This window comes from Chelon labrosus (assembly GCF_963514085.1).
Source record: "Chelon labrosus genome assembly, chromosome: 22".
In the NCBI taxonomy this organism is placed as follows: Eukaryota; Metazoa; Chordata; class Actinopteri; order Mugiliformes; family Mugilidae; genus Chelon; species Chelon labrosus.
Genome location: NC_140355.1, coordinates 18,882,835 through 18,897,164, shown reverse-complemented (window position 1 = coordinate 18,897,164; position 14,330 = coordinate 18,882,835). Strand labels below are relative to the sequence as shown.

General features: G+C 42.8%; 1 protein-coding gene across 1 annotated transcript in view; it reads right to left on the bottom strand.

The window, feature by feature from the left end:
* Positions 1 to 14,330, bottom strand: part of lamc3 (laminin, gamma 3) — a gene marked incomplete at its 5' end in the record, with an annotated part of 123,900 nt that overhangs the window by 23,630 nt on the left and 85,940 nt on the right. Inside the window, 2 exons of the mRNA XM_084572442.1 lie at positions 8,273 to 8,500; positions 12,800 to 12,909. Coding sequence (XP_084428568.1) covers positions 8,273 to 8,500; positions 12,800 to 12,909 — 338 coding nt within the window. The remainder of the gene's footprint in view (positions 1 to 8,272; positions 8,501 to 12,799; positions 12,910 to 14,330) is intronic.

Genomic DNA, 14,330 nt, shown 5'->3' with positions numbered 1-14,330 from the left:
TGAAATTTTTGGCCTTAACTCAACTTGTGAACGCGATATCTAAGAAACGACTGGAGGGTTCTTCAAATTTGGAAGAAATTAGTGGGATTTGGTGCATAAAGGTTAAAGGTCAAGCCCATAATTCAAGCTGTGAATGTGATAATTCAGAAACAGGTCAAACGTCACTCTCAAAACGTCAAAAATAATAATAAAAAAATGCTTTGATCATAACTCAACAAATCCTCCTATAATTACGAGATCATTTCAGATGTAACGTCAACTTCGAGGAGCCGTAATTTACCAAAACATCCTCATAAAACTCGGTCAAGTTATTCACGTCATACGTTATGCAAGTCTGGATGAACGTAAATTGGATAAAAACTGCAACTTGGCTTGCTGGCGGAGGCACATAACTGCGAGGCGGTAGTTCTCCTCTCTGTATAATATAAGCAACATGACAGCCAGCATGGATGTGATGTCACAAACATGAGCTTTTCAAGACCTCCTCATTTTCCAGGAGGCACATCTCCGTACCCCACTGGAACATTAAAAAGCTTCTGGCGAAGGAAATCTATTTACTAATGCATGTGAACTCCCGGTTTTAATGAAGGAGAGGAGGAAATAAAACGGAAAGAGAGCGACAGAGAGAGAAAGAGAGAGAAGGATTTTGTCGGCAGCTCCGAGGGCTCGAGGGGTGGAGGCCGGGTTAAGTCTGCTGTGGGACTGTTTGATGGCGACGTTGTTCTCTAATTTAACACAGACATGCTGCTAGTGGCTGCTGCTGCTGCTGCTGCTGCTGCAGATGTGGCTTGTCAGTGGGGTCTGAATGAGTGGACTGCTGCAGCGGGGAGAGGGAGGGGCAGTATATTCTGTCCGACCCCATACATAATGTGTGCAATGCGGATGACTGGGGAAATATGTTTTGTGATACTGTGACTGTGGAAAATAAATGCATCAATTCCTGTTTTGTGTATCGAGCCTGTCAGCTAAATTGTTATGACCAAGGCCCCACGGGTATCGGGGATGGGAACGCTAACAACGGCGGCTGTAGCTCATGCTGTATTTCTAAAGCTCTGGGTCACATAGTTGTTACAGAAGAGCCGGATAAAGGATTTACTGTGTGTTTTAGTCGAAGCAGCTGGTCACACAAGCTTCTGCACTGACTCTGTTGATATTTTCCATCAATGTTTCATTACACATTAATTCATTATCAACAAGGGGGGGAGCCTTTATATAATTATTTAAATTGTGACAAGGAATTAGGGAGAGAAAAAAAAAGATAGCTAGGCTAGAAGTACACTGCTCAGATGTTTGTGGTACAAAGCATAGACTGTATATAAATATGGACAATGCGTCCCCACTACCTTGCATTGGCCAAACTGGCGCTATTTTCTCGGAGATACGGGCGGCGCCATCTTGCGACTTTGGAGCCATAGTTTGATCAGTACGGTTCAAGAGTGGAGCCACGTGGAGCCGCGACATCGATGACCCGACCACACTTCCTCCAGACTCACTCACGTTTAATTAACACTACGCTCTGCTCCACCTCCTGTTTCTATAGCGTAAAATAACTAAACTAAAATGAATCAGAAAAGTTGACACTTGCACAGCATGCATCAACATTATATTAACTACTTAAAATGACAGAAACCACCCTTGAAAAAAATAATATTTGACGTGTATTCTGGTGTTTTAGTTTGGTCCAAGTCCCATCCACTAACATGGAGGGCGGGGCTTATGAATTACACTACAGCCAGCCACCAGGGGGAGCTCTACTGTCTGGTTTTATACTGTTTATGGTACAAACTGAAGTACCTCAACAAATAAGGGGAAACTTTTAAAAAGAACAAGAATTTTTAGTGAACTGCTCAACAGCTCAGGATTAAATGTGATAAACATGCACTGCACTGCAAACTATCATTACAGTTAAAAGCATTTAAAATTATAACACACACGGGGTCTGCTGTAATAAAACAAACAGTCCTTTGATTGATCTCCTCTTCTCCTTATGAATGACGTATTATTATTAAACAGGAAATCTATGCGTTATTGTGTGATGGGCTTAAATATTTAATTTCACCGGGATTTGAGGAGACAGATCGATCGGATCTAAGCGATCTTTATTTTCGTCCGTAAATCCATGCTGTGATCCACAGACTCGACAGCAGCCGGATCACTCGCCCAGTTTATAGACCTTAAGTCAAGCCACGTGTTTCCAACTCTTATTTCAGATTTGGCTCAAATCCTGTGGCTATGAAGGTCAGCTATAGTTAGCCTCCATTCTGCTGACCACAAGTACCTGAATGCAGCATCTGCTCTAAAAACCCCCAGAATAAAACAAAAAATAAAAAGCTCTTTCTGGTCCTTGCTCTGTTTCATAACAGCATATGCTTGTTTCTCACTGTGACATTTGTGTGGGGCCAAATTTTTGAATAATGCACAGTGGTTTTGCATAGCTAAATGTCACGCCCACTGCAGCCTGTGGAGGTCGTAGAGAAACAGAAGCTATTTTTTTTTGTTGGTCTAGGGTCTGTGAAGAGGAACAAACCACCGGGGGCCCCTGCAGGGAATTACATTGAAGATGGGCAACTAAAGGCCATCACCCAGAGTACCTGTCTCATTGCATGAATTATGGTACAGATGAAGAAATGTCCAAATGTCCTGCTTATTGCAATACTCATTAGAAAGTTAAAACGGAAGCTAGTATGAGTCAGTGTTTACCAACATAAGACCACTTTGAAATGAGACAGAGGAAGTCAGGCGGGCGTGCATTTCCCAAATGCCTGCTTAAATGCCATCTTCAGCCCTCTGAGGTCATTAGTTAGAGAAAAAAAAAAAATCTTTCAGAGAAAGTTGAGGCAGAAGAGCTGATACAGAGTGAAGCTGGCTCTGGTGTGGGTTTATTCAGCCCCCTAATCTCTCTGGTGGGCTGCATTTGTTGCAGGCTAAGCCCTAAGATGCCTGGCCCGTATCAGAGTGATGGGGATGAAGGAAGTGAAAGAGAGCAAATAAGACAGATGTAGCGAGTTACAATTAATCCGCCCATGTAATTTCCTGCTTTTCATCCTTTTCTTTTGTCACATTTTACTAACTGTACATCTTCATGACCGACGCATTTATAATAAACAGTGTACGCATTTGCAGTCACAATGAGAGAGATTGCTGATTTGAAAAGGTTTGGTTTGATGGGATTCGTTTGGACGAGGAAAACCAGAGGCAGCCTAAAGGTATGTAGAGACTAAACCGACATCAAAGAGCTACTGGCACTGAAGGCAGACTGTGGTATCGTCTCACATCGCCTGTATCTGCAAATAGACTGTATATAAATATGGACAACGTCTCACCACTTCCTTGCATTGGTCAAACTGATGCTGTTTTCTTGGGGATACGGGCGGCGCCATCTTGCGACTTTGGAGTCAGAGTCTGCGCAGTACGGTCCGAGAGTGGAGCCACGATATCGATGACCCGAATACTGCGCTCTGCTCAACTGGTTATACAAAAAATTGACACTTAAGGATGCATCTGCATTATATTAACTACCTAAAATGACTGAAACCATTCGGGAAAAAACATTTTTGACATGTATTTAGTAAATATCAATTGGCCCAAGTCCCATTCACTAACATGGAGGGGGTGGAGCTTATGACCTATACTGCAGCCAGCCACCAGGGGGAGCTCTACTCGCTTTGGCTCCTTCACTTCAGAGGAGCTGTTCCGCTGTCCATCTTTATACAGTCTATGATCTGCACCAAAAAGTTGCACACAAACACACCAAAAAGTCTACTGCAAATATCCAGCGAGCACATACATTTTTTTTTTGTGTCTGCATGCAGCCAGCAGGTGGCAGCGTTCTGTATTTTTCATTCTACAATGGAAATTAGACAAGCTAGGAAGTTATAGGACGAACTACACACTAATGCACTGAGCAGGCCTTTCCCGAATCATGGTGAGATTTCTCTCACCATCACACTCCCCCACATGCTGAATCAAGGCTCCAGCTAGTGGCAAGTGTGCGGGACGTGCTGCAAAAACTAGACGAACTAGACTGTCAGCTTAGTGTGTCGCAGCCTTAAAAAACTAGAACACACTTTGCATTTTACAGCTATTTTCACCAGTGAAATAATACTCCCTGAGAATAGTAATTTGACTTTGAGGAGCATCCCTTTAAAGTAATTTTGAAATTCAGGTGCATGTGGCAGCTTATACTGTATATTCATATTCATATCCAGACGCACACGCACCTGCCTTAGATGGCATTGTTCTTTGAAGATGTATAAGAGCGGTGTGGAAGACAAACACAAGTCTATTAGGACGGGGTGCTAAAGGAGGCGCTCTAATACAGCACCCTTACGCTCAGTATCCAGCAGAGTGTCGAGAGCATCATATGTTTCATTTGTTTAGGTGATTAATGAGCATGCCCCTACAGAATGGGCTGCAGAGAAAATTGAGTGTCTCCATTTTATCTATACATTACAATCACCCCCGCCTCCGCCTTTGAGCTTATAAATTACGGCCCGTGCCCAATTTTATGGATGACGTGAATGCAATTACCACAGTGTACACACTGTGTACGCGGCATGTCCGGCTCAGTGAGACACTGAAGTAAAAGTGTGCTCAGAACTGTGGAAACACATGCAGCTATCTGAAGGACATATGTTTGACTTCACCGCCCTGCAGCAGCGGAGCTCGGCAGAGATCACAATTTGCTCGTCCCACCACAAATATTAACATTTCCAATCTGTTGTGTTGCGACTGCAGCAAATAGAACCGACACGACCCAGAGACTGTTAATAAATCATGATTATGAAGCACCATTGGCTGCGGCATCCCTCGGCAGCGAGTGAATAAACTCCATCCCAGTTTTGTCCGCGGGCACACCCTGCGTGATCATACAAGCCGTTAGGTAATTATACAGCAATTAAGATTCTGATGGAAGCAACAGCAGGTTGGTCCGCCCTCCTGGTGACAAATCTGTGTCTCTAATCAACGTACTTTGATATCTCACCTTGACCCGAACTTATAGATTCACGGAGAGCTTTTGCTTGCTTCCTTTTCATAGAAGCCAGCAGGGCTTCAGAACATGACACGCCAACCATTTGAAAAAAGAAAAGCTGATTTTAACTAAGGTTCCTTTTATGACAGTAATGCTATTCAGCACAAGAGCGTCGGCCCAAAGGAGACCACACACGAGGTATTTTTTTATCCATCGCTCAGACGACACGTTGTGTTCCATAATTAATGCTCATTTGCATGGAGCCCGTGACATGTGCGCGTATTTAAAAGATCCTGAAAAACTGTGTTTGTGTTTGTGTGTGTACGGCAAATCTTCACAATATGAGGTGTCTGCTATTAAGATGCTATTAAAATGCTAAATGCCGCCAAGCTCAAGCTGCCGGGGTGTAAACCGAGCCCACTTTGACGTTAAACAGTTATGCAGGTTCATTAATAAGTAATAGTTTCCCCCACTCAGGCGGGAGAAAATGTAAAATAAACTGACTTTTCAGTTATTGTCTCGCCAGTTCTTCCTCTCATTATTGACACTTAATCGTGTTTTACATAAAACCGCATGAAAATTAGATGTTGCATTACAAAGGAATAAAATATGAAGGGAAGGAGATATATCGAGGGACAGGCAACGGAAACTTGAGGAAGTCTCCGTAAAGAAAAGAGTCAAGGAGAAAAAAAAAACAAAGTCAAGGTGACTGGGGAGAGCAGGTGCAGCCTCTTGCAGGAGACAGACTTGGGAGTCTGGTGAACACGAAGAGACAGAGGGAACAAGAGTGTGTGAGGGAGAAAGAGAGAGAGAGAGAGGGGGGAGACATCCAGATTGAGAAGAGACATAAGAGACACAGGAAATCTGCAAGCAAATTAGACATCATTAGCCAAGAGGCGGTTAACAAGTCTAATTAGGGGGGAGGCAGGCATGTAGGCAGGCAGGCAGGCGGTGATACCAGATCTGCTTCCGGACCTCAGACATACACACACAACACACAAACACAGACATATAAACACACAGTCACAAACACAACGCGCACTCTCAGCCGAGGCTCCAGGCGTCTTTTAACTAGGTCAGATCTCTGAGACTTTAAGTCGGAGGGTAGGAGGGGAGATGGGTACGAGAGGAAGAGGGAGATTGAGGAAAGATAAAATATGAAGGGTGGTGGGTGTTCGGGGGGGGACCTTAAATGTTATAGTCGTCTGCTCTCGGTGAGATGGAGGGAGTCGGTTTAATGCGAGATTGTGTGGAAAAGGGGTAAAAAAAAAAATAATTAAAAAGAAAGAGGACACACTCCCAGACGCACACATATAAATAACTGCGTAGACTTGTTTACACACCCAACAGCTGCTGTTTTACTTCTGTCATTTACGGGACGTTGGATATCTGAAAGAACGCTGCAGCTGTTGTTATTATCTCCCATAAAAACGTCAGGTGCCTTAAATACAGTCCTCAAGTTTGGCTGTTATTATAAAGATTAGTTGCGCACAATGAGGATATTGTTGTATTAGCACAGCCATCCAGTTCTCAGTTTGAGTGATGGCTTGCCAACGCTCCTGAGGGATGACTGAGCAACGTTACCCTTGAAGCGATGATGACTGAATGTCAGTTCTAGAAAGAGACAGGAAAACGCTTCAGTCAAACAGCCTGCATCTCTCTCTGTTCCCTTCTGCTCTCTCAAAGGCACAGTGACAGAAAATATTGTCTCAACAACCTCTGATGATCCCTCATCTCGTGTAACGCTGGCTGAACGCCTCGGAATGGCTTCATTTCATAACTAACAACTTGGAACTGTGTTATATTCTACAATAATGAAGTCCTGTTGTTGTTTTGCTAAACAATAAGCGCAGGGTGTTGCTAAAGCCAGCAACCAAGAGTGGCAATACTGAGCAACAGCTTGTGAAAGGGCTTTTGAATCACTCAGCGTATTTTTACTCGATCCCCAGTATTGCGTACGACGTTTTAAAGGCAAGGGAAGTTGATGCTACAAATCCTACAGAGTGTAACACAGTTTTGGAAAATGTAGTGCTGGATTTACTTTATTTTTCCCTAAAAGAGTGATGAAATATAGAGCAGTTCTTACATGAACATGGGGAACTGTCAGCTATTTTGTACTCTACAATAAAAGGTTAGAAGGCAATGCAGCCTGACATAGACAGTATATATGCTTTGGCTCCTCTGAAGTGCAGCATGTAGAGCTCCCCCTGGTGGCTGGCTGCAGTATAGGTCACGTAAGCTCCACCCCCTCCATGCTAGCGGATGGGACTTGGGCCAAACTAAAACACTAAATTACACGTCAAATAATTATTGTTCAATGATGGTTTTTCTCATTTTAGGTAGTTAATATAATACTGATGCATGTTCAAGTGTTATTTTTCGGATAAGTTTGGTTTTAGTTATTTATTTGATGCTATAGAAACAGGACATTACGTCATGATGACTACAAGTCGCAATGCCAACAGCGATCGATAACGTGGCTCCACTCTCGGACCGCACTGTGCAGACTCTGGATCTGAACTCGCAAGTCGGCGCCGCCCGTATCCTGGTAAAGTAGCGTCAGTTTGGTCGATGCGAGGAAGTGGGGACGCATCGTCCATATTTATATACAGTCTATGGTTCCCGATATGGACCTTTCTCCAAAAATGCTGAGTCAAAGAGCAACTTGAGAACCTTTACGTAATGCACCGTTTCAGGTTACCTGACAGCTCGAGACGGTTGTTTGATCGATTGTGTGAGGGTTAAAAGATCAGAGTACTGACAATATGAAACTATGGTTATGTTTGGGGGTTTAAATCATCTTCGACTTCGGTTGGTTTGCGGATCATTTCATATTTTTTGACACAAAGTCGGACATGTCAGACCTTGCAGAAAAATCAAGGCTACGTGGCTTCAGATGCTCCTTAACTGAGAGCAAAACATCGTCTGAACTCCCAAGTCCCAATTTATATATTTGTATTCTCCAAGCCTGAGCTGAGAAACTCAAATAATGTCACTTGATATATTTTCTCAAATTCAACCGAGGTCCTCCAAAGCCACAGAGGACATCATACAGCTGTTTTGACAGGTTGTAGAGCACTCCCCACAACTAGTACACTGACAGTGATATGTCCTGTGAAACTGGTGGGGTTGTTCTGCACTTGATTTATGATTTCAATACTTTTTTTTAGGCTTTCCTACTTGGGCTGGAGTTGGTCGTCAGTGAAGCGGCACCGAAGCCATCACGCCGTCCTCCCTGACGTCTTCCACATTTCTCACGTGAATACAGTGCGTGCACGCCAGATATGATGTCTCACTCACCCGTCTCTGGATGACAGGTTCCATGCTGGTGACAGTTGCACGGAACGCATGTTGAGAGAGGCCCTCTACGGGGGTCCTCCCTGGTGAATCCTGGGGCGCACCTCTCACATAACTGGCCTTCAAATCCTAGGGGGCAGGAGCAAGACTCCACCCATGGAGCGGGAGGACTGGGCGGACCGGAGGAGGTTAAAGCTGAGGTCAAGGTAACCCCAGCGAGCTGTGATGTATCTAGAGAGGAAGGAAGGTGCAAAGAGCTTCGTCAGAAAACAAACGGATGCCCACAAAGGTCAGTACTTAACTGATTATTCTGTCTTAGAGGCATGTTAAAGCTTTTCTCTTCAATGAGCAATCAGTTCAGATATATGTATGCGTGTGTGTGTGCACTTTCATGGGGTTTGGCTGTATCTCGTTAAGCAGCAGGTTATTAGCATTTGTTGCAGTGCAGTCCCTCCCTCCCGGTCTCATTACAGGTTCTGGCCTGTGTTTACAGTTCACAGTGATACACACACACACACACACACACACACACACACATATAAATACACAGACAATAACAGATTAATCCACCCACATGCCTATAAATGCCACACTTAATGCTCACTTATACAGACACACACACACGTGCCTGCACACATGCCCACACGCGTACACTGTACTCATCCAGGGACTCTTTGATATAGCAAATGAATAAATCACCGCAGCAGAGCAAGACGAGAGAGGAAAAAAAAAGGACGACAGGAGACTTTGGTTGAGGTATGTCAAACGCGCAGTTCCAGTGGGGTTTGGAGATCCCTCTCTCCTCTCATGAATAGTGATGGGGGCAGGACTCTCTGAACCGAACCCCTCTCACCCTCTGGTCTCCAGAACCACAGCTGCAGAGCGCAAAATTACCTTTGTTCCTTTTGTGTCCGAGAGACAGAGAGAGATAGAGATAGATAGATATGGACAGACAGAGACAGACAGAGATAGAGATAGATAGATATGGACAGAGACAGAGAGAGATAGAGATAGATAGATATGGACAGATAGAGACACAGAGAGAGAGAGATAGATAGATATGGACAGAAAGAGACAGAGAGAGATATATAGAGATAATAGATACATAAACAGATACATAAAGCGAGACAGACAGACAGACAGACAGATAGAGATAGATTAATAGAAAGATAGAGCAAATGAGAGAGAGAAATTAAGAGAGATTGATAGAGAGATAGAGACGATAGTTAAACATATACATAAAGCGAGATAGAGAGACAGATATAACGGGGTATACAGATCGATAGATAGATCGATAGATAGATCGATAGATCGATAGATCGATAGATAGATAGATAGATAGATAGAGACAAAGTCAGACAAAGTCAGACAGACAGAGAGACAGCGATAGATAGATAGATAGATAGATAGATAGAGATAAAGTCAGACAGACAGAGATAGACAGATAGATAGATAGATGATAGATAGATAGATAGATAGATAGATAGATAGATAGAGATGGAGAGAGAGATGATAGAGAGAAAGAGAGATTGATTGAGAGAGACTGATAGAGAGAGGTTGACAGAGAGAGAGATTGATAGAGAGATAGAGATATAGAGAGATATATAGATAGATAAAGAGAGATAAAGTCAGACAGACAGACACACAGATAGATAGATAGATAGATAGATAGATAGATAGATAGATAAACATATACATAAAGCAAGACAGAAAGACAGATTGAGATAGATTAATAGAAAGATTGAGAAAAAAGAGAGAATTTAAGAGATACATAAACCGAGATAGAGATAGAATGATAGAGAGATAGAGAGATGGAGATATAATGGACTATACAGATAGATAGATAGATAGATAGATAGATAGATAGATAGATAGATAGATAGATAGATAGATAGAAGACTGATTGAGAGATTGTTAGAGATACAGAGAGAGTGATATACAGAGAGATGATAGATATATGGAAAGATAGATAAAGAGAGATAAAGTCAGACAGAGAGACAGAGAGACAGATAGATAGACAGAAAGATAGATAGATAGATTTGATTTAACTAACTAATGAGTGACTGCACCTCAGTCTGACTGTTGAGAGGTGGAAGAACCAGAGGAGGATGAACCCCGACTTCTAACAAATCATGATCCAGCCGTTCCGTGAGCAGCTCAGTTCATTTGCACCTCTGAGGGATAATCAGCAGGCAAGCTTGTCCTCTCGCCCCTCCATGACTTTCCTTAGCCTCTACCCTTTACTCTCCACTAGCTCCCCGAATTCTATTAGCCCATTCAACGGGGGAAATGTGCGATTAAAACAGTTTTCAGACACTGAGGCTCATATTTCAGTTAATTAAAAGACATTTCATTTTAAGTCATGCTGTGCAAGTCCTCTCCATCAATCCTTTCTCCAAGCAACCTCGTCAGAACGGTCAAGACCGCACTTGCCATGTATGGCTCCCTGCCGCCCGGTAGACTGTGACCATTTAGGTCTCTTGAAGTAACTGTACGTTGAGCCATTAAGCTATGGATTTCCTCATAAACTTCCAATATGGCCGCAGCGCCTGTTCAAAACTCAATTTCAGAGGTGGAGAAAATGAAAGGTCTTTAAGAGCCTGCCTCTACAGCACAAAGACAATACTGTCATTAAGACAGTATAAGAGCCTCTGTGTGGTGCAGAGAGAAATTTAAAGAGCAAAGGAGAATGTGAGAGGGAGAGAGGAGAAAGATGAGGGGACAGCTTTATGGGGTTTTGATATTAAAGTTTGCTGTGCAGCCTGCAGCGATAAGGCCGCTCTAACACTGTTTGAGAATGAGTTTTAGACCGAACACGAGTCATTAACAGAGTTTCTCCCCCGTAATGTGCAATGGATGCGGCGTAAACTGTGTGCTTGACTTCGGTGGCACGCTCACGTTGGTGGGTGGGTGGTTACAGAAAACAGTTTGATGGAATATGCATGACAGAGCCTCCGTTTGTGTGTGTGCACGACGAACCACACCGGAGATTGTCTCTGAGTGTGTGTGTGTGTGTGTGTGTGGGTGTGTGTGTGTGTGTGTGTGTGTGTGTGTGTGTGCGTCACAGCGCCTGCACTGAGCAACTAATTAAAATGGTGTAAGTAAGTGTGAGAGAGCTGGTGATTTTGGCCAGCTGTTCTGTCGTCTCAGCGCTCTAATCCACCGTAATGCCTCTCAGATCCTGCCTGCTCGTTACAGTGCGGGCTATCAGACAGAGTGGGAGGAAGGACGCGATAAAAAAAAAACTCAACAAAAAAAAAAAAAAAAGAAAATGTAAGAACTGGATTTTGAGAACTAGACACAAACATCTGGTAATAAGTGTCCTGCTTTTGCTGAGCCAGATACGCAGTAGTTCAACCATTTCCAGAACACAGACACTGTCTGAAGCACTGTCTGATTAAACTACAACTTTATTATACGTTACATTTTCAGTTTTGTATGTCTTAAAATGTCTTGGGCATTATTCAGTGACGCTTTTGTTGTTTTATTTAAAATTATAAATGGTCATGGACCCATGCTTTGACTGTGTGAACTAGGGGTTGTACCGACTAGTCGACTTCACCGCTTTAAGCAGGAAGTCGACTAGTTTCAGATCATGTGACAATAACAACACGGACGCCTCCGAGAAGACAGGAGAGGAGCCCAGTGGGTCGTTGCAGCAAACTAGCAGCGGTTCATCAAGTGGGTGGAAATACTTCACTAAAGATGAAGAATATACTATCGTGACATGTAGAATATGTGAGTCACTCCTGAAATACAACAAATGTACTATACTGCAATGCACACTCATCTGAAAAGACATCCGCTAACAGAGGAATGAGAGAAGGAGGCTGCACATCAAGAATGTGCTAGTGAATTTCATCGTCTAAAGTTATTAGACCTTTAGCTGCTATACACGGAAAATTCTTTGGAGATCATACATTATATTATCTTACAACATGCTGTGAAGTACTATTAAACACTATAGACTGTGCCAATTATTCTAGGCTGAACATATCTGAAGCACACAGTATTGACAAGCTCATGTGTTTATGTTCAGCTCTGTTGTTTTCTATTAGTTGACATTGTTGCTGTGGTTGTAGAGTGTGTTTTTTTTTTTTTTTTTGGCAAGTGAAAGCAGCATATTACAAGTGTCAGACTGACGGTGTTTATACGGCCGATAGTAACCCGTGTTCAAGCTTCAGTAAACTTGCAGAAAAGCCTCTGTAGATTCTTTTGTGAGAGACGCTACAATATGTATTTAGGTCGAGAATATAGATTTCATTGTTGTAAAGCTTTACTTTCTACTGTGTTTTTATGTGTCACGTCATCGACTAGTCGTCTTTCACCACATATTAGTCGACTTTAAAAAATCCGAAATCTTTCAACCCCTGGTATGCTCTAATACACTGTATGTGAGTTATTTTTTTTATAACGTACCAGTGCAGTGGATCAAGTGACATGATAGTCAAGATAAAAGACAAACATTTACAATAAAGGCTGGCTAACATATCCATACCATGACTATGACTGAGACAAACACACACTTACAGTTGTGTCCTCCGGCGTTGCTGATTTTCAGAGCCGTCAGGTTGTAAAGGAGACGCTGGAACTCAAATGCAGACAGCGCTGGTTCGAATCTCTCCTCATTTTCATGAAGCCTGTTAAATGAGAAAAAAAATAAAAATTGAAATGCATGAACACACAGCGATTAAACAGCAGAAATGTAGAATATTAACGGTACAACAACCCAGACAGAGTAAACTTGAGGCTGATTTATTAAAGAGTGGTTTTAAGGGAACTGAATTACTCTCCACAACTAGAGAAGAAGATAAGACATTCCCTGCCACACATACTGTATAAGTGAAGATATGTGGTAGTAGACACATGCGGCGCAAAGGAAAAATGTAAATGTGCCGACATCAACATATATTCAGGTCCTTGATCGTTGAGCTATCCCATCTGCTGAAGGATGTTCTGCAGAGTCAGGCGGTGTAGCTGACATCTGCCTGCTTCACTCCTGCCATCGTGCAGTCTTTCTGTCCCGATGACAGGTGGTGTGTCAGCTCCACACGGGTGACGCTGTGTTACGAAACTCACTCCCACTATTGTGTGGAGCTACCAAAGCTGAGGAATATATTCGTATACAGTCTTCACGTACAGTTGTCGGAGAGACGTTCCAATGTGACAGCACCTATTGTATAGTTTTCATGCATCTATCGCTGTCTGATAAGCCACCACATCTGCAGCTACAGATGTTGTTTAGATGTTAATAAATGTATTGAATCCAGATGCCACATGAAGTTTATGTTTACTGGAATTTTCCAACAAATTAAAGAGCTGGTTAAAAGACAAAGACCAGGCATTAAATATTTATGGCATTTTTTGGATATACACTGATCAGCCACAACATTAAAACCAGTGACAATTCAACGTTCTGCTGGGAAACTCTTGGACCTGACATTCATTCATAGGGATGTTACTTAGACATGTAGCACCCACCTAGCCCAGACCAGGCACCCCCAGATGTTTAGGACGCACAAGGGAGACCTACACAATATTAGGAAGGTGGTCAGCTGATGGATTTATTGATATTCCTCAATGTCGGCTGTGAAGACATCAGAAAATCGTTGTTCGGAGGTTCTGATACTTTTGGCAATTATCTAGGTTCTGATCACTGTGGAGTCACTGTGGTGTTGTGGTTAAGTAATAGTCTGACTAAAGGTCAGTTTCTGGGCTTGTTTTATGTGTTGTTTACAAGGTTGTTTGAAGATGTAGATTCATTATTAGGGGTCAAGTTTACTGAAGCTGAGGTGGCCAAAAGCAGCCATGTACTTATTTATGCATTGATATAATTTAAATAGGTTAAAGAGCCTGAGAATGTAAAATGGAGAAATTAGCTCAAGAAACCCTAAACCGTTTTGCTGACCAGGATCCAGACGTTTGGTCGATGGGGAAAGACTCGCTCTGGCAGCAAGACTCAAGAGGTCACTTGAGGATCTGCATTGGAGCTTGAGGCTTAAACATATAATTTGGATGGTCTTTGGTCCAGACTAAAATGTGCCAGCAAGTACTGGATGTC